Raw genomic sequence first — 23416 nt, 5'->3', positions numbered from 1 at the left:
GGCTGACCCCATGCAGAGCAAGCCTTGGAAAGCAAGGCTTACAAATGCTGTGAAAACAGTTCTGTGCAGCCCAGTAACCTGTATAGGTATTGGTAATGGCATTGGTATTTTGGCCTTAGGATGGATGAAGGGGTCAAATGATGGCATGATATACTGTTTGAACAACTCTAACCTAATCCTCTCCCTCTACCTGACAGACAGATAGATAAATTAATTAAATGCGATTATTTATTCAATTTTTTTTGTTAATTATTTTATGGAGGATGTGATGCATCGAGTGTCATTTTGTAATCAAAATATTACCCTCTGAACTGTAATCAAATCAAATTGTGAGGGCAGTGAAAATTCACACCTCCATTGCACAGAAGAATAGTTAATACAGAGAGAGAAAAGAAAAGTATTAAGAATATTCAAAAAAAGTTTTGGGATTGAATCATGAGATTCGATATGCAGTATGTTAATACTTAAGAAATAAGAAAATTACAGTAAATGTACCAAGACAATAATACTGGCTTCTTCATTCAATATAGCCTTCTGATCATGTTTTACACTGTGCAACCACTGACAGTGACAAAATAATACAAATTTGTACAAAATAAAAATTCATTATTAAGTATTAAAATATTTTCCAGGACAAATAATTATGTCGAAAAACTGCAATGCAAAATTACTTTTTTTCTGGTTGCATGGGAACCCTGTTAAATTCTGTGTCTGTGAACATTAATTAAACCCCATAGTCATCGAAGGATAGTTCAACTAGAAATGGAAATTCTGTCTGAATGTTTTTTATGAAGTCATAAAATCATATAGATTATATGGAATGACTTGAGGGTGAGTTTTTCATTTTCCAGTAAATTTTCCCTTTAGGTCTTGATTTCCTTCATGAGACATTGAACACTAGCAGATAAGATTGAAAAGCGTTTTACACCATAGAACATGAACATTTAACTATTCACACCAAAATAAAACAAAAAAAATAGGCTGCTATATTTTTTGGTAGCATAGAAAAGCCAACACAAGTTTTGTTTTAAAAACAATTAAGAGGTGTCTTTGTTCCTTCTGTTGGTGCTAGCCATAAACACTGCCCTATTACAGTACGATTTAAGGCAATAAAACCCATACATTATGCATAACACAACAAACAAATACAAATTCAAAATCATTTCATGTGAGAAGCTGCATACAATATAATGCTAAGGTTTCCACAAGCAAGACTTTTTATATGACTCTGTGTAAGGTTTGCTATTACTGAAAAAGCTTGGCAACCACAAGTAATTTCCCATGAGTGGTTAAAACATAATCTGAAGATACTAGTTTAAGCATAGTTTTGATTGTCACACATTATAAGAGAGTGAGCTTTGGGACATTCACCCCCTAATCATCCACAGTCAAGTCTGGGCTATAGTTTAGAAGGTCGGAGGTCACAAGAAGGTCCCGGGATTGTCCTCTCAATTTCAGAACCTCATCTAGCAACCTCAGCATCATGTCCCTGCCCTCAGACTCCTCTAGCAGAGGCCAATCCAGCAGCTGAGCACTGGAGGGGAGAGCCGGCAGCCCAGGCTCATATTCTTCCAGTGGGTTGGGATAGAGCAGCAGACGAAGAGAAGGGATTCCTGCCGCTGTACGGGCCAGGGAAAGCAGTCCCGTTATAGAGAGCGGGTTTAAGGCCAATCTTAAGCTACGTAAAGCCTGACAGCAAGACAGGGAGGGAAGAAGAGCACCCAGGAGAGTGTCTGAGAGGCCACAACCACAAAGTGAAAGCTGGCGCAGAGAGCTTTCGGCTTGAGCTAAGAGACGGCGCAGAGAGGGCAGGGACGATTCATCAAGCCAGTTCTCACTCAGGTCAAGTTCTCTCAGGAATGGAGCATGCTGGCTGCAGGAGAGGTAGGCCAGGTCAGTGGAGGTCAGGCACAGGTATGGCAGCTCTAGCACCTCCAGAGGCTGGGAAAGAGAGCTGCAAACAGGAGAGAGAAAATGTAAACATGCCAGGTCCACAGAAATGTTGCTTTCATATGGTTTTGAAAAACTCTTACATTTTCAAGCAGGCTGTCAAATGAATGACTCTAAAATATCAAACGTATACCAAAAATATATAAAATAGTGTAATATATTTATATTTATATATCTATATTTTGCCCCCAGGATTTCTCTCTATGATATTAGTTTTATCACTTCTTTTTCTACATGCTGGTCAAATCTTATGAATTTTGTTGGTTGGAACACATGACTTGTTAAAACAAATGTTTGTTAAAACATTTTTGTTATTATTAGAAATAATAATAAAAGATCATGCTAAACTACATAGGTTTTTTCCCAAAAAAATATCTACTGAGGCTTTTTTCATTGTAATATAATAACAAATGTATCACCCTGACATTTTTTGACAGTTTGAAATACAACCCCAATTCCAGAGAAGTTGGGACGTTTTGTAAAATGCAATAAAATCAAGAATCTGTGATTTGTTCATTCTCTTTAACTTTTATTTAATTGACAAAAGTACAAAGAAAAGATTTCCAAAGTTTTCACTGACCAACGTAAATGTATTTTGTAAATATGAACAAATGTTGTTTTTGATGGCTGCAACGTTCCAAAAAAGTTGCGACAGAGGCAAAATAAAAGTGAAAAGGTTATAGAATATCCACGTTAAACTGTTTTGAAACAGTTCACAGTAAGCAGGTGAATTGGTAATAGGTCAAGGTATCATGTTTGGGTATAAAAGGAGCATCTCAGTCTTTGCAAGCAAAGCTGGATCATGGCTCATCACTTTGTGCCAAATTTCACGAGAAGTGTCAAACAAAACAAAAATCACATTTCGCAATGCAAAGTTGCAAAGAATTTAGGTCTATCACCAAGTACCATTCATAATATTGTGAAAAGATTCAGGGAATCCAGAGAAATCACAGTGCATATAGGGCAAGGCAGGAAACCTCAGTTGAATGTGCTTGACCTTTGAGCCCTCAGATGGCATTGCAAATAGAAACCGTCATGCTGCAGTGTTAAATATAGCCACATGGGCTCAGGAGTACTTCAGAAAACCACTGTCATTTACCACAGTCTGGTGCTGCATCAAGAAATACAACTTGAATATCTGTTACTCTAGGAGAAAGCTATACATCAATTCTATGCAGCGATGCTGCCGGGTTCTCTGGGCCAGAGCTCATCAGGTAGTCAAAAAGACAGTGAAAATGTGTGCTGTACTCAGATGAGTCCACAATTCAACTTGTTTCAGGGAAAAATGGATTTTGAGTTCTCAGTCCCAAAGACCAAAGGGACCATCCAGACTTTAATTACTGACAGAAGCGAAAGCAAACATCTGTCACGGTATGGGGGTGCAGCAGAGCAAACAGCATAGGTGACTGGAATATGTGCAAAGGTACCATTGACATGGAGGCATATACTGGGATTGTACAGAGATATATACTGCCATCAAGATGATGTCTTTCATGGGAAGTCCATGGTTGTTATATCAACACAATGCTAGCTCTCATTCTGCATGTGCTACAACAGCATGGTTTCGTAGACAGAGTGAAAGTGCTAGACTGGCCTGCAGATCTGTCTCCTACTGAAAATGTATGGCTCATCATGAAAAGGAGAATCAGACAACAACAGGAGGATGGCCAGACATGGAGCTTCTGAAGTCTTGTATCAAGCCAGATTGGACACAAATTTTGCTTGCAGAACTTTAACAATTACAGTATCCTCAATTCCTGATTGTTGTTAATGTGACCGTGTTAAACATGCCTCTGCCCCCAACTTTTTTGGAATGCGTTGCAGCCATCAAAATTTGTTCATATTTACAAAATACATTTACATTGGTCAGTGAAAACTTTGAAAATATTTTCATTGCACTTTTGTCAAGTACATAAAAGTTAAAGAGAATGAACAAATCACAGATTCTTGATTTTATTGCATTTTACAAAATGTCCCAACTTCTCTGGAATTGGGGTTGTAATTGTAATTACAATTTTATATACATTTAATTAATAAAAAAAATTATTTGCCTTTTGGCTTGCTTAATGCTTAGTTGGGACACTTAATATTCAGTAATATCATTGCAGCAAATCGAAGTAAATCACATCAAGCTGATTTACTGCTGAATCGAATTTGTTTATAATTGATTAATTTTACAACATCGACATGAACTGGATTTAAGCAACATTAAACTGACTCAAGCTGGACAACAAAACTACTGCCTTCAGTTAAGCTGCTTATCACTGAATTGAACTTCATAATAAATAATTGATAAACTTTACACAGTTATTAAACTGAAGTGATTAAACACTGAACTGTCTGGAGCTGAATATGACACCAGTCTTTTTAGAGCTGCTTTACAGCAGAATTTGGATTTGTCGTTATTTTGATGAAGTTTGCATCTCTGATTCTGTTTCCTCCCTGTTTAATATTCTGAAAATGTTTTGAAACAATTTCTGTTGTATAAAGCTTTAAATAAAAAGGTGACTTGAAATCAGGAATTTAAAATATTAAAATCCTTACAGATTAGGTTTATTCATGATTGCATGTATTAATTGCATTTTATGAATAAATGAATAGATCTGGCCCAAAAAAAGTTCTTACTGAAATAATGAAGTGTATGTGTTGTAGGAGTGTATGAGTGGACTTGATAAACACAGCTGTTTAATCCGCGTGTATGAATGTACCTGAGCAGCAAGCGCAGGTGTCCTGGCAGTCGGAGTGCAGTCAGGCATAATCTCTTTAGTCTCTTTAGTGAACTCAGTCCTTTAGACATGTCCTGAAGTGCCCCCTGCTGGCCAGGCTGTGCGCGCTGTAAATCCAAGTTACAGTAATGCAGTCTCAGAGAGTGCAGCTGAGGAAAGGGAGCTAAAAGTGGAAGCAGCATAGCCAGGCCTGACACCCCAAGGCTGGAGTAGCGGATGTCCACACCGAGGAGATCCTGCTGAGGCAAGAGACCCAACAAGGAAGCTATGGAGGGCGCTGAGAGTTCCTCCACACGGAGGTAGCGGCAGTGGAGCCGCAGTGGGCCCGGTTGACTAAGGGCATCACGGACACGCTCCCAGGAACGGGAATTGACAAAAAGGTCAGCCCTGACATGGACCATAACTACCTCATCCCAGTCTTGGTCGCATAAACGACTGTTATTACTGCTGGTGTTTGATTTCCCCTCAGATAAAGTCTTTCTTCTCTGGATCTCCATCCTCCTCCTGACACCCTTTACTGACTCATCTCCTGGAAACATCCGTTCATTAGTTCTGCACTCCATCTTCTCTACTTCTTCCACTCTGTGTCCTCCCTGACTCCCTTCACCACTATTCCCGCACCCTACCTTGCCCCGGTCTCGCTTGATGGTGCCCCGGTCACGTTCTGCTTCCAGTCCTCTTTTTCTCTCTCTTTCTCCATCTCTCCTGTGAGCCCTGGAGGCAGCAGATCGAGCTTGTAGCACCATTGAGCAAAGGGCAACGCTGAGGGACCATCCACCCATCGAGTCCTCAACTCTCCCATCCTCACACTGAAGTCCACTGAGATCCAGCATCTGCAGGCAACACCTGGTAACAGAGGGACATAAGAGAGCTTGTAAATAATGCTTAAATAGATATGAAACACTCAATATAAACCAACACAAAAAGACAGAGTGATACAGAGAAAACAAAATGACTATGAAACACTGTATACACACAAATTTTAATTTGTGCAGAATCTTTTATTCTTCATAACATTCAATGAAATAAACGCTGCCTGCAAGTGCTTAGAAGTTTCTGTTACCTCTCTACAGAAATCTTGATCCATTCTAGGGATATGCCGGTATCAAATTTTCATGTTGCGATTAATTGCTAATGCTTTTATCACGGTATACAGTATTATCACGATATTGAAATTTAGTTGCAAAAAAGTGTTGTCATAATACAGTATAACAGGTTTAATAACTTTAATTCTAACAAAAATAACAACATTTAAATACAATAAAGCAATACACACAAAAAATTCATAAAGTTAAAAATTTTACACAGATTAAAGTACAAAAGAATTATAAAGGCCAACACAAAAAGACAGAGTGATACAGAGAAAACAAAATGACTATGAAACACTGTATACACACACATTTTAATTTGTGCAGAATCTTTTATTCTTCATAACATTCAATGAAATAAACGCTGCCTGCAAGTGCTTAGAAGTTTCTGTTACCTCTACAGAAATCTTGATCCATTCTAGGGATATGCCGGTATCAAATTTTCATGTTGCGATTAATTGCTAATGCTTTTATCACGGTATACAGTATTATCACGGTATTGAAATTTAGTTGCAAAAAAGTGTTGTCATAATACAGTATAACAGGTTTAATAACTTTAATTCTAACAAAAATAACAACATTTAAATACAATAAAGCAATACACACAAAAAATTCATAAAGTTAAAAATTTTACACAGATTAAAGTACAAAAGAATTATAAAGGCCGATAGGTATCACTTTACAATAAGATCTCATTAGTTAACCTTAGTTAATGCATTAACATTCACAATGAGCAATAGCTACTGTACATTTGCTACAAGGATTTTACAAGATTTTAATCTTTGTTAAATAAATACAACTCTTAGTTCATGTTAGCTCATTAAATAACATGGTTGCAACTTTTGATTTGAACAATTACAAATAACAATAACAAACGTGTTATTAAATATTGAAATTACCTAAGATTAACGAATGTTTAGAAGAATTATTAATTGGCAGTTTATGTTAACTAATGTTAACTAATGAAGCCCTTATGTAAAGTGTGACTGAACAATAAAGAATCAAAACACTTTCAAACAATAGGGCATGTTGTAGTCCAGAGTAAAATGTAAAAAGGTTTGAAAATAAATAGCCTATTAAGTCTAAATATTTAATTATTTGGCGCTGTAATGAACATCATAGCGAGTACAAAAATCTGAATGATTATTTCATTTAAACACGTTTCAGAAACAGAAAGTAGCGCAGCTGCCTTGTTTACGGGGTTTGCGGGGTAACGGCTGTATTTCTGCTGTCAGAGAGTGAATGTGCTTTCATCCAGAGCGTCTCTCACGCGCTCGCCTCTCATCCCTGCTTGTTTACATCCGAGTGAGCATGCATCTGTCACGCAGCATAGAGCAGTGTTGTGCATTTTAACCAGTTGATGGGAAAAGTATTCTTAAAATGCATTCAAAATTCGGAATAATTTGTAATAAATAATTATTATCTGTATTTATCAGTATCTGTATAAGTACCCACGATAACAATATTGTGCATATTCATTATTGTGATACCGAATACCGGCACATGTCTAGTCCATTCCTTGCTTGAAAAGGCTTCCAGATCACTGATAATCTTTGGATTTCAAGTTGCTACTGCTTTCTTCAAATTCCCCTAAATATTTTCAATGATATTTTAAAGAGATAGTTCACCCAAAAATGAAACTTCTTCAGAACACAAATTAAGATATTTTTGATGGAATCTGAGAGCTGTCTGACCCTGCATAGACAGCAATACAACTGAAATGTTCCCAAGTTCAGAGACGTAGCAAAGAGATCGGTAAAATAATCCATGTGGCATCAGGGGTTCAACCTAATTTTACGAAGCTACAAGAATACTTTTTATAAGAAAAGAAAAAAACGACTTTATTCAACAATTCGTCTCCTCCCTGTAGCGCCATTTTGGAGAGTATCAGCTGGACGTAAACAACGTATGCTGTTCTGTGTCAGCTGCGTCACGCCGGATCTGTTTCCTACGTTGCTGTGATTTGATCTGAACGAAAACAGCGTATCCGTGTGACGCAGCTGACACAGAACAGCATACGCTGTTTATGGCGCAATAGGGTGACGCGGAGGAGACAAATTGTTGAATAAAGTGGGTTTTTTTTCTTTTGTGCACAAAAAGTATTCTCGTAGCTTCATATAATTGCAGATGGACCACTGATGTCACATGGATTATTTTACAGATCTCCTTGCTACATTTCTGGATTTGGGAACATTTCAGTTGCGTTGCTGTCTATGCAGGGTCAGACAGCTCTCAGATTCCATCAGAAATATCTTAATTTGTGTTCCGAAGATGAACAAAGGTCTTTCGGGTTTGAAACGACATGAGGGTGAGTAATTAATGACAGAATTTTCATTTTTGGGTGAACTAACCCTTTAATCTGAAACTGAACTCAAGAACATTCTATGACTGATCTCTGAACCAAGCGTAAGTAGATTTGGATGTATATTTTGGGACTGCTGTCCTCTAGGAAAGTCTATTGATCTTCAAGCTTCAGTCTTTGCACCGAAGGCAGTACAATCTTTGCCAAAATGTCCTGATACTTCAAGGAATTCATGATGTCCTTCATAAAGTCAAGATTTCCACTTCCTGCAAAAGCAGAGCACCCCCAGAACATGAAGGTGGTGTTCCTCTGCTCATAAGCTTTGCCTTTTTGGAACCAGACATACTGCTGATCCATGGGTCCAAAAAGTTATAGTTTGGTCACATCACTCCATAAAACATTCTTCCAGACCTCCACAGGTCTATACAAATGAATTTTACCATATTCAAGTCTGCCTTTTAGGTTTTTCCTGTTCAAGAGGGGTAATTCGGCATGATATCCCAACATGAAGGCCATGTTTGTCTAGTGTTCTTCTTATACTCTGCATTGAAATGTTTTTTTACTCCTTTCATCAGGCCATCTTGCAAGTCTTTGGCAGTAAACTGTTTTTTTTCTTCTTTTTTTTCTCAGTTGCTCTAATGCAGGGGTGGGCAAACTTGGCCCTTCCAGGCCACTTTCCTTCAGAGGTTAGCTCCAACCCTAATCAAACACACCTGAACCAGGTAATCATTGTCTTCAAGACTACTAGAAGGCTACAGACAGGTGAGTCATATCAGGGTTGGACCAAATCTCTGCAGGAAAGTGGCCTGGAAGGGCCAAGTGTGCCCATTACTGTTCTAATGAAACATTTTATTCATCTTGATGACATTGTGCTTTTTCTTCAATGCTGAGGATCTCAGCTGTCTTTAGAAACTTTTAATGTTTTGAAAATCTTCTTGTAGCCATAGACTTTCTAACAGCAGGGGCGGACTTACCCATTAGGCAAAGGTAGGTGACCGCCTTGGGCCCCCAAAAGCCAAGGGCCCCCTAAAATGCTTTTCATATAGGAGATGCGCATTAATCACTGACACACGAACGGTTGCTGTTTACGGTGTGTATATTACCACGACAACCGTCCGAATTAAACGTGCTTTTTGTGTATCCTGCTTGAAGGAGATGAAAATATTATGCATCTGAAGCTGTAATTAAATATTGAGAAACCGTGTGTATTAAATGTTTATAATTGTTTTAAATGTTGCTTACTCATTTATGAGAAGGAACCAAGTAGAGGACACATACGCAGTTACTTTTTTGGTTGATATAATCCTTAGGTGTCTTTTCCTTATTTTTTCTGTTATATTTAGATTTGTAGTTCAAATAACTCAAATGTATTTTAAAGTTTAGAATTAGACTTCCTTTGCACACAGGCTTATGCTGGTAACTCACCAGTGGACTTTCCTCTTCAATATAGGCTATATTTTTTCACACTTTTCTCATTCTATATTTCTGACATTCCAAAAGCGTCTCCTACTGGCAGAGAATAAATGTTCATTTTCAATAATCTAGTCTGTAGTTTTTGTTCAATGTGAAAATCCACCTACATAACCCCGTTTTAAATTAATATAATAATTTACACTTCTGACTCACCCCTGGTTTAAATACTCAACTGTGAGGTTTATCATTTTTCATCGTTTATTCATTTTTATCATTAGTTTTTGTGAAAACCTGTATCTCAGTAATCAATTGCTATTTTGTGGTCTACAACATGAAAAAAAGCCATTATAACATGTACATGAAAAATGTAGAAACATTGGACACAACTATGGGGCACCATTGTGCAGCAACAAGCATCACAACAATATAAAGGCCTCAATGTTGATCTAGGATCTAGCACATGGGGACAAAATTTTGGCAGAGATGTCCTTGTGTTATCCGGTGGGTGGCGCGCTAATGTTGATTGACAGGCTCGAAGTAATGTTACACGCATAAAATGCTGTATAATAATTGCCTTAGTATTTATCACCTCCAAATGTTGATTTAGGTGTTACAAGTTGAGGAGCAATTCTTGGGAGGAAAGAAGAGCATATGTCTATTCTCAGAATAAACAAAACAAACACAACAGAACCATATAAAGGCTATTCATGTGAGCATTTAAACTAAAGGATTTAATGTATAGCCTACTTTGTTAATTTGATCCACTACTCCACATAGAAAAAAACAGACATGCCAACTAGTTACTGACCTGATACAGACTCATAGCTGAAGAGCATTGATATCGTCTTGGCGGAGCGAGGTTCACGTAAGGTAACGTGAAAATAAGCGGGGCAGTCTCAAATCTGCCCCAATGGCTCTCAATTAGAGCGCGCTACAAAACCCGCCCGATTACTACTCAAAACTAGCCTGAAAATAGCCCAATTGCTTTAGAGGGGGTCCCCCAGTAAAAATCGCGTTCGGGGGGTAAAATACAAATTTTTTGGTGGGGTTCTCCTGGTACAATTCACATTCCAGGGTCTAAATATCACATTATTGGGGTCGCTTCAACCTGCGGACATGAAAAACAACCGGCGGCAATCGTGGATTTGGCAACACTGGCCCGCAAACTACGTTTCATATAACTCCTCCCCGAACTTCCCACTTCCCCGTATCGTGCTCTCTCATTGGCTGTAGGTCATCGCCGATGTGTTTTTCAGTCAGAACTCATTTCACACAGCAGGATTGTGAATCGCCGACAGCTCCAGATATTTAGCATGCCAAATTTTTCACGGACGATTCTCTCAGATCGCGTCTTTGATAATTCACACTGCGTGATTGTCACTCGCGTGAACGAGCACCTATTTGCCTCTGATTTCAGGCATTTGTCGGCGATTTCGCAAAACCTGTCGGCAAGTGAAAAATCGGGCTAAAATCGTGCAGTGTGAACTCGACATTATGCTGCGTTCCAGGCAGGTTTTTGAGCCCATAGAGGACCTACAATAATGTACAGTATTTGAAAAATAATGTGTTTTTTTGAACATTAAAGCATGCCAACATATTCTGTTACACCAAATAATGAACTTTAAAATAGCATCATATGACCCCTTTAAGGCAATAAGGCAAGAAGTAGGACCTGTGTAAATATCGGATCAGCTTTCCAGCGCTGGAGAGAACTCAAGGAGCGGAAGGCCTGCGATCGAACGCCGAGGTTGCTTCATTTCTTCTCGATAGGCGAGTAACACCGTGTCTGCGCCGCAACAGCTAAAGTTTGTCTAGTACACTGGAAGCGACAAAGTGACCGTTAAAAATCATTTGAAATTTGTGTCAATACGTCATAAATAGAACGCAGTAGCAGTTTTCTGTCGGGGATTTGTCGTGTCGTGCCACGTCACGTCCAGTGTAGACCATAGATATGTGTATATACTGTATATCTATGGTGTAGACAGCATCACTGATTATAATGAGTTCCATAGTATTTTGTCACGCTGAGCCACTCACGCCCGGTGTAGACATGGTGTAACATTGGTTTTGCTTTGTTTCACAGAACTAATCGTTGCCTGGGTTGCGTAGGTATATGTGGAGCGGAGCTATCAAAATAGGGGCGATATCCTTTTGGGGTAGGGGCGTGTTTATTTTGGTGATTTCAAATGTCAACATTGGCTACCAGAAATCGCTTACCCCACCTGGTCTACACTGGATGCAGCGCGGCACGACACGGCAAATCCCTGACAGAAAACTGCTGCTGCGTTCTATTTCTGACGTATTGACACAAATTTCAAATGATTTTCAACGGTCGCTTTGTGTGCCAGTGTACTAGACAGACTTTAGCGGTTGCGGCACAGACACGGTGTTACTCACCTATCGAGAAGAAACAAAGCAACCTCGGCATCCGATCGCAGGCCTTCCACTCCTTGAGTTCTCTCCAGTTTTTTTATCCACCATCTCTATCTTTCTGTCGCTCGGCTCGCTAATGTCTGTCCTGTGCACTGAAAGCTCTCTCCTCCACATCATGGGTAGACACGCCCCTTACTGCTGATTGGCTACAAGTTTGTTTTGCTAGTCGGCCCGAATCAATTTTCTAAAGCGTTTTTGAAAAATCGCTTACCCCACCTTTAACTTGTTTACTGCCAGTATGGGGAAAGGAGCAGGGCATCAATTACATTTCTGCCTATATTTATCCATGCTGCTCCGCTCTCTTTAAAGGTCGGACTCGGAGACATGTCACATGCTATGACGATGTATAACATACTGAGGTAGTCTTTTTTTATGGCACACTTTGTCATTAAAATAAAAAGCGTCGTGTAGACTCATCCGTACCTCTTGTCCGTCAGTCCCCTGATAACAGCCAGCAGCAGAGCCTGAACGCAGAGGCGGTTCGGAGGGCACTCGCCCGCTTTTCTGCTGCCTCCAACGGTCAGTTTTCTCTCGGGCCACCGCTGGACGAGTACACCGACGGCCAGAGGACGGCAGTGGGTGAAGGCGGCTTCCAGCAACGCTCGGTAGAGCTCCCGCGGCACACAACTCAACCAATACTGCGAAGAGCTGTGGTCGCTCACCACCTCCCGAGCGCACATCTTCAGCAAAGACAGCACCATCTGTGCACAAAAGAGGACGGCATCAGAGAGTATTGCTACAAATCAGCATGTTGAATAATTAATATGAGAGTAAAGAATCGTCAAACCTTTCTTTCCCCAGAATGCCCCGAAAGCAGCTACAAAATGATCTCCCTCATCACACTGTAATCCTGCATACTAACTACATGTTGCATTCAATTAGGCTCGTTTAACAGCCATCTGAATGTCGCGAGCGTCTTAAATGTCTACAACTCTAAATATAGGATTTAATATGCTCAACCTTTAGCGGGTTGTAGATAATTAATGCATGCTTTATGGCGTGAGAACAATACGCTGAACATGAGCAACGGACATGTAAAATATAACTCCGTGCGATCAAGATAAATCTTTAAAAATGGTTTAAATTTCTGGAATATTTTTCCATGCCTTTCCGACTCCCTGCCTGATGTTTACGGCTGAACATAGTCGCCCTTTGATGACGCGTTTATTTGGCGACGATCCCAAATAACAGCGACGATATGTACGAATAAAATATCAAAAGATCAACGAGAAAGATAATAGATAATGAAGATTTGCAACTTCTGACAAGAAAGAATTGGTTTTGCGTTTTCATAATATATACATTTATCGCAAACAGCTTTAAGGACAACAAATGGATTGTTAGTGGTTAATTTTATATTATAAGGCAAGCACACAGGTTTTTCTGTAGAGTGATTGTTACACTATACCTTTGTCATCTTTTGATTTTAGTTTTCAAAGTTTGTATGAACAATATTGTATTTTAAAATAATTTAAATAAAGTTCTCAAGAAGAGTTATAATATACGTTATAATGGTTGAGTAAGTATTTTGAATCATTGAAATGAAGAGATAAAAGTGAATATTAAAGAGACAAGCCCAAACTGGTGATTAACCTGTACTTTTATTGTCACAGATGCTATCTGGCAACAAGACCATTCACATTTTTCATTCACGATTGGGGTGCACCAGCCTTGAAAGCTTCAACGATATTTGGTTTGCATGTTTACTATTCAGCTATGCAAAAAAATAACAACAGTTGGTAAACTCAAAGTCCATATTACAGAAAGCCAAAGAAATTGCAGCAACAAAAGTAAACCTGCAGACATATAATACTAAAAATCAGTGCAGTGTGTACTAAAATAAATGAATTTCAAATCATTCAGTTTACCAAAAAAAGCTTTATAGTTCAATCTCATATAAAGATTTTAGGAAAATAAGTCTAAAATGTTTAGAGCTCGTTTGCTAGAGCACGATGCTACCAATTCCAGGATCATTGGTTTAAATCGCAGGAAACATATGTAGAGTGGGGGAAAGTACCTGTTAAGTTGGTTTTGATAAAAATATTTGACCAAAAAAAACAACAACAACAACATGTTAAATGACAACATTCAGATACACAAGCTTCAAACCTTACACAGCTTTAAAAAAAAAACACTAAACCATGAAATATTAGGAGAACCAATAAAACAGAGGGGCACAAATCCAGAAGGCATGCAGTCTTTGAATTCCAAAGTGTGTTCATATTCTCCACTGTCAAAACGCTGGTGACTTTCATTCACTCCTAGGATGAGCTGGTTTCCAGTGGTTTTTGTTCGTCTCAGCCAATGCTAAAAATGAGTCCATGTCAAACCTTGTCCAAGCAGCTCTCCTGGAATTCCTCTCAGCCACAGTTTGTAAGCCACACTTTAGAGGCAAATGGGAGGTGTAAAATTTACTTATTTCTTCTCCTCAATCCACAGAGAAGTAAAAATCAAACACACACACTTAAGAAAATCCCCAGAAAATAAAAGTTTTTGTTTTTTTTCTAAAAAAAGGAAAGAAGAAATTTGGAGCAAATTTAACGGCGAGGCCCTTTAGCTGAAGAACACTAAACCATGAAATATTAGGAGAACCAATAAAACAGAGGGGCACAAATCCAGAAGGCATGCAGTCTTTGAATTCCAAAGTGTGTTCATATTCTCCACTGTCAAAACGCTGGTGACTTTCATTCACTCCTAGGATGAGCTGGTTTCCAGTGGTTTTTGTTCTTCTCAGCCAATGCTAAAAATGAGTCCATGTCAAACCTTGTCCAAGCAGCTCTCCTGGAATTCCTCTCAGCCACAGTTTGTAAGCCACACTTTAGAGGCAAATGGGAGGTGTAAAATTTACTTATTTCTTCTCCTCAATCCACAGAGAAGTAAAAATCAAACACACACACTTAAGAAAATCCCCAGAAAATAAAAGTTTTTGTTTTTTTTCTAAAAAAAGGAAAGAAGAAATTTGGAGCAAATTTAACGGCGAGGCCCTTTAGCTGAAGCGCAGGTTGACATCCCTGAGAAAGCTTTAGACACACAGAGCTCGGGGGAACCTGAAAAACAGAAACCTTTTTAAAAGACTATGGCATATATAGAGATGGCTCACATACCTATTACATATTGTACAAAGCACAATAGTTTTTTTTCCAGTTTTATTGGTCTAGGACAACTTGATTGCCCTCATGGATTCTATGAAGATGTCTTCATTAAAACAATCTCACCTGTCTTCCATGAAGCTGTCCACTTCCTCTTCATCATCCAGCTCCATGTCCAACTCATTGTCAAGGCCACTGAAACCATAACTACTGAGGACACTGAAAAGAACATGATATTTAAAAAAGAAAATGGCTAGAAAATGACTTTTATAATGTGTGTACAGTGAGTGATTACTTACCTAACTGAGCGGCAAGTGAAAAATACAATGCGTTTAAGCTTCTTGTTGTAAAAGAAGTAGTTGAAGGACCACAGGCTGCCTTCCTCACCGAAGGGGTCAGAGTCAAGGTCTGGGTTGTAGCTACAAACAACACAAAAATGGCTGTTATTAAAATACATGTACAGAACACATTTAATGAGGGAGAAATCATTTCTTTACTTGTCACACACCTATAGATGTCACAGCCCTGCAGGTTTATCTCTTGATCAATGGCATTCCACAGTTCTGGTCCTAAAGAGTTAAACTGCTCCCCCACAGCAGAACAAAGGCTGCTGTTAACGGAGTCGACCACCTGGAGGACACAAACAGTCTGTTAGGAAACAATCATACTAAATTCTAGAATTTCATATCGAGGTATATTATTACTGACAAGTTAAATGTTGAGCTCCCAGCATGCACTGCAACATGAATACTTTTTTTGCAGTTTGCTGACTGTTGTTTTGTTACTACTATTATTTGTTGTTCTACATTTGTTGATTTTCACCATTCTTGAGATTAGTGTGTCAAGTGTTCATATAGTGTCAAGTGAGGTTCATATACAACCCTTTCAATCTACATCCCAAATATCATTGTTTCTGAAAGATGATTGATTTACTGTATTACTAACTGAACATTTTCAAAAACGTTGTAGTTACCTATACAAAGTTATTGGTGGAATTGAGCATTTTACAATTAGTGAACAAAATAAAACTGACAAAAAAGGAGTGTTACTTAGGACAATTAAGACAATCATTGAGAGAACTTATAAATCTGATTGCATAATGTTGCCTTGAATTTGTAACTTTTCTCAACAATTCCTGACAGTGCATCTAAAAACCTTTGTGCCTGACATTTAATAACATAACATCACATAAAAAGTTCTTTACCCAGCAGAAACATTATCGCGATACAATGGAAACCAGTCATACTAACCCAGTTAACGCTGGGCTCTCGGCTGAACTCATGGGCACGGGCAGCACTGAAGTCATAATCAGGCCGGAACGACTCGTTCAGGGTGGTGATAAGGTAGAACAAGGTCTTCCTGCAACACTTATCACTTAGTGGATTTTCTCCATCCTCCCCACTCTTCCCCAATCTAAAAGAAAGCGCAGGAGAAATATTGTGTAGTGTGCCCACAATAGCCGAGGTGAAACCTATGGTTGTGTGTTAAGGCTTACAGGTTAGGGCTTGGAGCGCTGCTGGACTGAGGGGGTGACAGAGCTTCAAGAACATGTGGCTCCCCCTCCTGACAAAACTGCTTAAACATGTGCTTGTCATCACCAGCCATCTTACACGAGTAGCTCTCAATCCTACAGACAGGAAAAGAGAAAACGAATAAGAAAGGGATTGATTGAATTATTTCATGACTAAACAAACAATTGCACACACAAATATCAGCATAATATATTGTTTGGGATTTATATAAGATACAACAAACTTTTTATATTGCAGTAAAATTTAAGCTATTTAAAAAATGTTTTAAGCATCCCAACTCAACTGCTGGGCTTTTCCAAAACTATATTTTTATGCTTGGCTAAAATGTCACGGATGTAGAGCGAGGGGGGAGGACATGGGAATATTGTGTGCGTTTATCTTTCTGGCTTATGCAAGAGAGGTTGTGCAACTTTAGACAGTCCCAGTAACAGTCCACAGACATGATTATTTATATGTGAAGGGCAAAGGCTGTAGCAGGACGCGGAGGAGAATCATATGATTTGGGACACTGTAGCCCTGTGTTAAAGCTCCATAAATCAGTAGAAGAAACAAGCAAACAGTGGAGAACAAAGGTTGAACTGTATCATAAACCGTATGTGTCTGGTGTGTAAAGATCAGTTTGAGGAAAGACACGTCACACTGAAGTAGACAGTTTGAAAGTAGGGCTGTAACAAGATACTGATGGTGTCTGTTAGTAAATAGAGATGGTATGCAATATGCATGCACTGGTTATTTAGCCTCTTCACTAGTTTTAACTTGTACAAGTACACTGACGTGAGCACTACTAAAAGATATATACAAATGGTATTGGCATCTTTGCTCTGAGATACCACATTTGATATCTCTGTACTGTACTCTACACTAATCCAATAACATGATTAAATGCTAAAGATGCTGGCAGATCATATGAAACTCAGCTGTGTTTACCCCTAAATAACCACAGTGGTATGTGTTAGAGGACACTACAATCTGCGTCATGGGTACAATAATCGCGTCTTTACTCTGGGTATATCAGACCCCCTTATCCTTACATAACATCTTCACAAAGTGAAAGAAAACAATACAATATAGCCTAGTTTTAAACCTAACATCAAAAAGATAAAGAAAAAAGTAGAGTACAATTAGTAAAAAAAAAATAAAAATTGGGTTCAATATCACTTACGTCACCATGACATCGTTTGAAGTTGTTTGAACTACTGAACTACACAGTTGCTAAAATGACACTCTTTTGACATGATGAGATAAGATTTGCTATCATTTATAATAATTCAGCAACTTTCTTATTCTGACGGTTCAAGCACTGAGCTGAAACATGCTAATGTTTGCACTTTGCAGAGTAAAAGCTAAAATACTTATGCACATGGCGCTTGGACAATAAAAGAACCACAGGAAGAATCAAAATGTGTGTGTTGATGTGTGACAGGATGTTTACCAGAACAGACACCAGGGGTGTATTCCAGAAAGCACGGTTAACTTACTGTCATGTGTTAGAGGACACTACAATCTGCGTCACGGGTACAATAATCGCGTCTTTACTCTGGGTATATCAGACCCCCTTATCCTTACATAACATCTTCACAAAGTGAAAGAAAACAATACAATATAGCCTAGTTTTAAACCTAACATCAAAAAGATAAAGAAAAAAGTAGAGTACAATTAGTAAAAAAAAAAAAATTGGGTTCAATATCACTTACGTCACCATGACATCGTTTGAAGTTGTTTGAACTACTGAACTACACAGTTGCTAAAATGACACTCTTTTGACATGATGAGATAAGATTTGCTATCATTTATAATAATTCAGCAACTTTCTTATTCTGACGGTTCAAGCACTGAGCTGAAACATGCTAATGTTTGCACTTTGCAGAGTAAAAGCTAAAATACTTATGCACATGGCGCTTGGACAATAAAAGAACCACAGGAAGAATCAAAATGTGTGTGTTGATGTGTGACAGGATGTTTACCAGAACAGACACCAGGGGTGTATTCCAGAAAGCACGGTTAACTTACTGTCAGCTAAACCCTGAACTTTCGGTTGATTAACCCCAAACCTTGCTTACTCGAGGTATGTGGTTCCAAAAACGCGTCCGGGAGTAAGTTAATTCAACTCAGAGTATGTTCCTGGTTAAGACTCAAGACATTCTCAACAGAGCGACGAATCACTATGGAAACGGATGCTAAGAAAAACGCCCATACTGTTTCTTTCTTCTTCTTTTGTTCAATGGTCGTTTACATGCTTAGTGCATATCGCCCCCTAATTGATAGTTGTGCAATAATTTATATTTTTTTCTGTTTAATCTTTAATCCTTTAGAATATTAATTATATTGCATGCGCTGATAGCTCTAAAGTGAACTAACCCTGGAACATAACCTGCTCCGGAGCAGGTTATCTTCAGAGAGCAAGTTGCTATAGTCACTTACATACCCTGAAAGTAACCTCAGATTTTGGAACCGAAAGCTGAGGTTTTCCACTCGCTTATCCTCAAACATACCCGGGTATGTTTGAGGATAAGCGAGTGGAAAACCTCAGCTTTCGGTTCCAAAATCTGAGGTTACTTTCAGGGTATGTAAGTGACTATAGCAACTTGCTCTCTGAAGATAACCTGCTCCGGAGCAGGTTATCTTCAGAGAGCAAGTTGCTATAGTCACTTACATACCCTGAAAGTAACCTCAGATTTTGGAACCGAAAGCTGAGGTTTTCCACTCGCTTATCCTCAAACATACCCGGGTATGTCACATAACCTGCTTTTTGGAATCCCCCTGAACACAATAATTGTGTTCAGACACAAAAACAACCTAAATCCAGGGTTATTGCTCCTTTTGACCAATTAATTTCCATGAATTTTCCAGTTTTTTTGCATGTACTGGATAAGGATTTTTTATATTTTTACAGAGTCTGGACTCAGAGAGAGCCACCTGTACCCAATTACATACTTCAGAGTAGGGCTGTGCAATTAATCGCATGCGACTGTCATGCGCATCTCGTCAGTAAAGCCGGTTCCATGATTGGTAGTAAATCGCCATCACCTGCTTTCAGATGGAGCGACATTTACTACACAGTAGTTAGTTCACTGACAAGCTAGGCAATATCGCGTTCATAATCTAATGCGATTCATCTGCGATTATGAACGGGATATTGCCTAACCGGCTTTACTTACGAGATGCGCTTGACAATCGCATGCGATTAATTGCACAGCCCTACTTCAGAGCTGTATATTCATTAATCTGTGCATTGGTTCTAGACATTTAAATTATTTAAAGGGATAGTTCACCTAAAAGTGAAAATTCTGTCACCATTTATTCACCCTTATGTCATTTATTAAACTTTATGCCTTTTATTTATATTCTAAACACAAATGAAGGTATTTTAATGAAATCTGAGGAAAGTTATGTCCCCTCAATGACAGCTCATTCTACAAATTTTTTTAAAGATTCAAAAATTCATAATGAGATATTTAAAAATATTTGATATGAACAGAGTGGTTTGATTCTAGTCTTCCGAAGACAAATTATCACTTTACATGATGAACAAATTTAATCTAAGCTTTTATTCATATATAAACACTACATAAAAGTGTTGTTGAAGAGTCAAAGTTTGGAATGACATAAGGGTGAGTAAAATACAAATTGTTCATTCTTTATGAATTTGCAAAGCCTGAACACACTTAAAATTTTGTTATATTCCCAGGTGTTACAGGGTACCCACATTTTTGTAAATCACAACTCTTAGAGTTCAAAAATGTTCAAAGGAAAACGCATTTGCTATTATTTTCAAGGTTCATACCTGCCAAGGATGTGAGCATCTCCAGTTTCAACACACAGCTGGGAGCTCAATGCCTCAAAACGGGAATTTTCTAAAAGCTTCATAGCTGGAAAACAAAACACATACACACTTATCAGAAGCCAAATATCTCTTATTTCATTGTGTGTGTGTGTGTGTGTGTGTGAGAGAGAGAGAGAGAGAGAGAGAGAGTAACCGGTTACAATATAAACTATTTATTGATGCAACTAGTTGTATCGAGTTCAATTGAAACGTAATGTAATGTGTTCAGGTGCGAGTAGCGTTTCTTATTTACATGCAAAGTAAAACGACTCCCCCTTAGTGCATTACGTAAAAACTAATTTATGTACGGACTGCATAATTGTCCGTATAAACAAGAAAATTGTATTTTCATTTAAGTAAATGCATACTTATGGCATTAATTGCAAAAAAAGACCACACATAAAACGGCGTTAAATTATGATTTATTTGTTGACTTTACGTCTGAAAACTGTAAGACAATCGTAACAGCCCATCTGCCTGTCCACCTCCCCCAACAACAACCGTTTAAGCTCTTCCTACTTTATAAATCGAACTGGGCGTGTGGGGTAAAAAAAAACACTAAAGTGGGGACATTTTATTGATAAAATAATAAACAAGACAAAACAGCATTATGAGAGAGCGAAGTGGTTTAGGAATAAATACATTATATTGTTTACATCCAGCAACAGCAACTGACCTACTACTGACCAGCTAACGTTATGGTTTATGATACTGACGACATACTGTATCACAGTGTATATCAATTGTAATGCTTACCTTTACTGTTGTACTGCCACTTTCCAACTAAAAACAAATCTGGGCGAATGGAGTAACGTTAAGGTTAGTAAGTTCGGCTCACAGACAGCTCGGTTTACGGAGTTGTTCTACTAACAACACAATACAAGCTAAAATGCTCTGGCGTCCACGCGCGGTGGGGACAACAATAAAAAACGTTGTACAATATGAATTCACTAAATTTGAAAATGACTCGGTCGAGACTGACATATCCTGCAGGCGTTTTCTCTTACTGCAAAGCTTCTTATTTCGACTAAACGCAACATAAAATTCAGCGATTGTGTCGAGCTCCAAGACAGCGACTGCAGCAGCATCCCCTTGCTTAACCTATTTACCTTCTAAAAACGATGTAAGCGTCGGTTTAAATGACGCGACTTGATTAACCGATGCTTAAATTAGCACTTGCGACCTCTCGCTAACGATTATGTCTCCTATTTCTTGTATTTTGTTAGTAAAAATCGCAAAAACATCCAACAACAGTCTCTATATCCGAAAACAGAATACAAACCACGCCTCTTCTGAAATATTTCCGTTGATGATGACCACGCCCACTGTGTGTTCAGGAAAGTACTATGGACACTTCTATTGGCTACTTAGTCTGTCAATTAAATGTACTAGCTATTCTATTGGCTAAATGGTCACGTCATTTAAAGGGGTCAAATGATGCGATTTAAATTTGTCCTTTCTCTTTGGAGTGTTACAAGCTCTTGGTGCATAAAGAAGATCTGTAAAGTTGCAAAGACTAAAGTCTCAAATCCAAAGAGATATTCTTTATAAAAGTTAAACCCACGCCAACCACGCCTACCTAAAACGGCTCGTTCTAACACGCCCCCACATACCTATGTCACTATTTGGGACGATTTCCAGAATGTGCCCAAACGTTCACGCAAAGAAAGAAGGCGTAACTTTGATTCTGGCTAGGGTTGCACGATAAATCGCATGAGATATTTAATGCGCATCTTGTCAGAAAAGCCGGTTCTGTAATCAGTGGTAAATCTCCATCACCTGCGTAAATCTCCATCACCTGCGGGCTTTCACATTGAGCAGCATTTACTACACAGAGCCGTTGTTCATTGACGTGCTGCGCAAAACCACGTTCATATTCGCGCGATTTTTTGCGCAGCTCGTCAGTGAACAACGGCTCTGTGTAGTTAATGCTGCTCAATGTGAAAGCCCACAGGTGATGGAGATTTACAGAACCGGCTTTCTGACAAGATGCGCATTAAATATTGCATGCGATTTATCTTGCAGCCCTAATTCTGGCTGTAGTATTGTTGCTGCCGCCGGTGCCACTGCCACTGCCATGTTGTGGAGTCGCTGTGTGTTTTGTTGTGAAAGCGAAACTACTTTGTTTGGTCTTCCAAAAGAGGACACGACTAGAAATCAGTGGTTAAGTTGTATTTACGACACTGTTCCGGAACAGTTCAACCCAAATATTCAGATGTTTGCAACGCATTTTATGGAGGACTGTTTCTTGATCCTGGGAAGGCTGATCACAAATATGGAGTCAATATAATGCCAGTTATATATGCAAAATAATAAATTTTTGCAAACGAAAATAAAGTTTTGCAAACGAAAATAAAAGTATTGAGAAAAAATAAATGTGTTTTTTGCAAACAAAAATAAAGAATTGCAAAATATAAATGAAACAGCACAAAAGCAGTAATTTTGCAATACATATTTTCCATGGCCATATCTACTAATTTATTTGCAACGCTGCTTTTATTTTGCGCTTCAGTCAAGTTTGAGCTTGCGATACCGTTTTCCCTTTGCGCTTCACGTTTCTGCGCGTCTCGCTTTGTGGCACTGTTTTGACATGGGGGTGTACAACCATAGACATATAAATAAAAAGTATTTATATGTCTATGTGTACAACAGGCCTGGGCATGCCTCTCTGGAAGTGACGTCATCGGGCAGCTCACTGATCCAGGCACCATCGTTATTCATAGCATTAAAACATGCATGTTTTCATTTTATTAACTTTATTAACAAATGTATATGTGTATTAGCAGTGTTTGCTCAAGTTAAAGAAGTTGTTAACGTGAACATCTGCTGTTTACTTCTCTCAATGTGCACACTTTTATAGCATTAAAATGTGTATTGTTTCATTTGGTTAACTAAATGTGTTTAAAATCTCTTAACCTGTGGGAGGACGCCAGCGCACAGAAGCGTTCTTTGTTTACATGAGCTCAGAGTTACTGCTAGTTTTAATGTTGAAGAATGCAATTAACTTCATAAACTAACTTACATCATTAAAAAGGTCTACGACTCAAGCTTCATATCTTA

General features: G+C 38.6%; 2 protein-coding genes and 1 long non-coding RNA gene across 4 annotated transcripts; 1 reads left to right on the top strand and 2 right to left on the bottom strand.

Moving 5' to 3' along the window:
- The first annotated feature begins 1161 nt into the window (after positions 1 to 1161).
- On the top strand, positions 1162 to 17786 carry LOC107590999 (uncharacterized). The gene is made up of 3 exons (XR_001609846.1): positions 1162 to 1237; positions 7100 to 7103; positions 17775 to 17786. It is a non-coding gene; the product is annotated as an uncharacterized lncRNA (long non-coding RNA).
- On the bottom strand, positions 1231 to 13146 carry LOC107590994 (leucine-rich repeat-containing protein 14). Its single transcript, XM_016279974.1, has 4 exons — positions 12700 to 13146; positions 12336 to 12613; positions 4659 to 5522; positions 1231 to 1954 (listed from the first exon to the last, which is right to left on the bottom strand). The coding sequence occupies exons 2-4, from the start codon at positions 12611 to 12613 to the stop codon at positions 1375 to 1377; spliced, it is 1722 nt and encodes a 573-aa protein (XP_016135460.1). The 5' UTR covers positions 12700 to 13146; the 3' UTR covers positions 1231 to 1374.
- On the bottom strand, positions 14482 to 21666 carry LOC107590997 (repressor of RNA polymerase III transcription MAF1 homolog). Of its 2 annotated transcripts, XM_016279976.1 has the most exons (9): positions 21113 to 21666; positions 20318 to 20402; positions 16497 to 16628; positions 16252 to 16414; positions 15510 to 15631; positions 15301 to 15420; positions 15128 to 15220; positions 14925 to 14959; positions 14482 to 14724 (listed from the first exon to the last, which is right to left on the bottom strand). In XM_016279976.1, the coding sequence occupies exons 2-8, from the start codon at positions 20398 to 20400 to the stop codon at positions 14935 to 14937; spliced, it is 738 nt and encodes a 245-aa protein (XP_016135462.1). In that variant the 5' UTR covers positions 20401 to 20402; positions 21113 to 21666; the 3' UTR covers positions 14482 to 14724; positions 14925 to 14934. The 2 variants fall into 2 exon arrangements, with proteins under 2 accessions (XP_016135462.1, XP_016135463.1); XM_016279977.1 differs by lacking the exon at positions 20318 to 20402 and having other exon boundaries at positions 14482 to 14959.
- Positions 21667 to 23416: the final 1750 nt, after the last annotated feature.

The sequence above is a fragment of the Sinocyclocheilus grahami genome, unplaced genomic scaffold (genome assembly GCF_001515645.1).
Source record: "Sinocyclocheilus grahami isolate Dianchi unplaced genomic scaffold, SAMN03320097.WGS_v1.1 scaffold136.1, whole genome shotgun sequence".
Taxonomy (NCBI): domain Eukaryota; kingdom Metazoa; phylum Chordata; class Actinopteri; order Cypriniformes; family Cyprinidae; genus Sinocyclocheilus; species Sinocyclocheilus grahami.
This window is presented reverse-complemented; position numbering and strand designations above follow the sequence as displayed.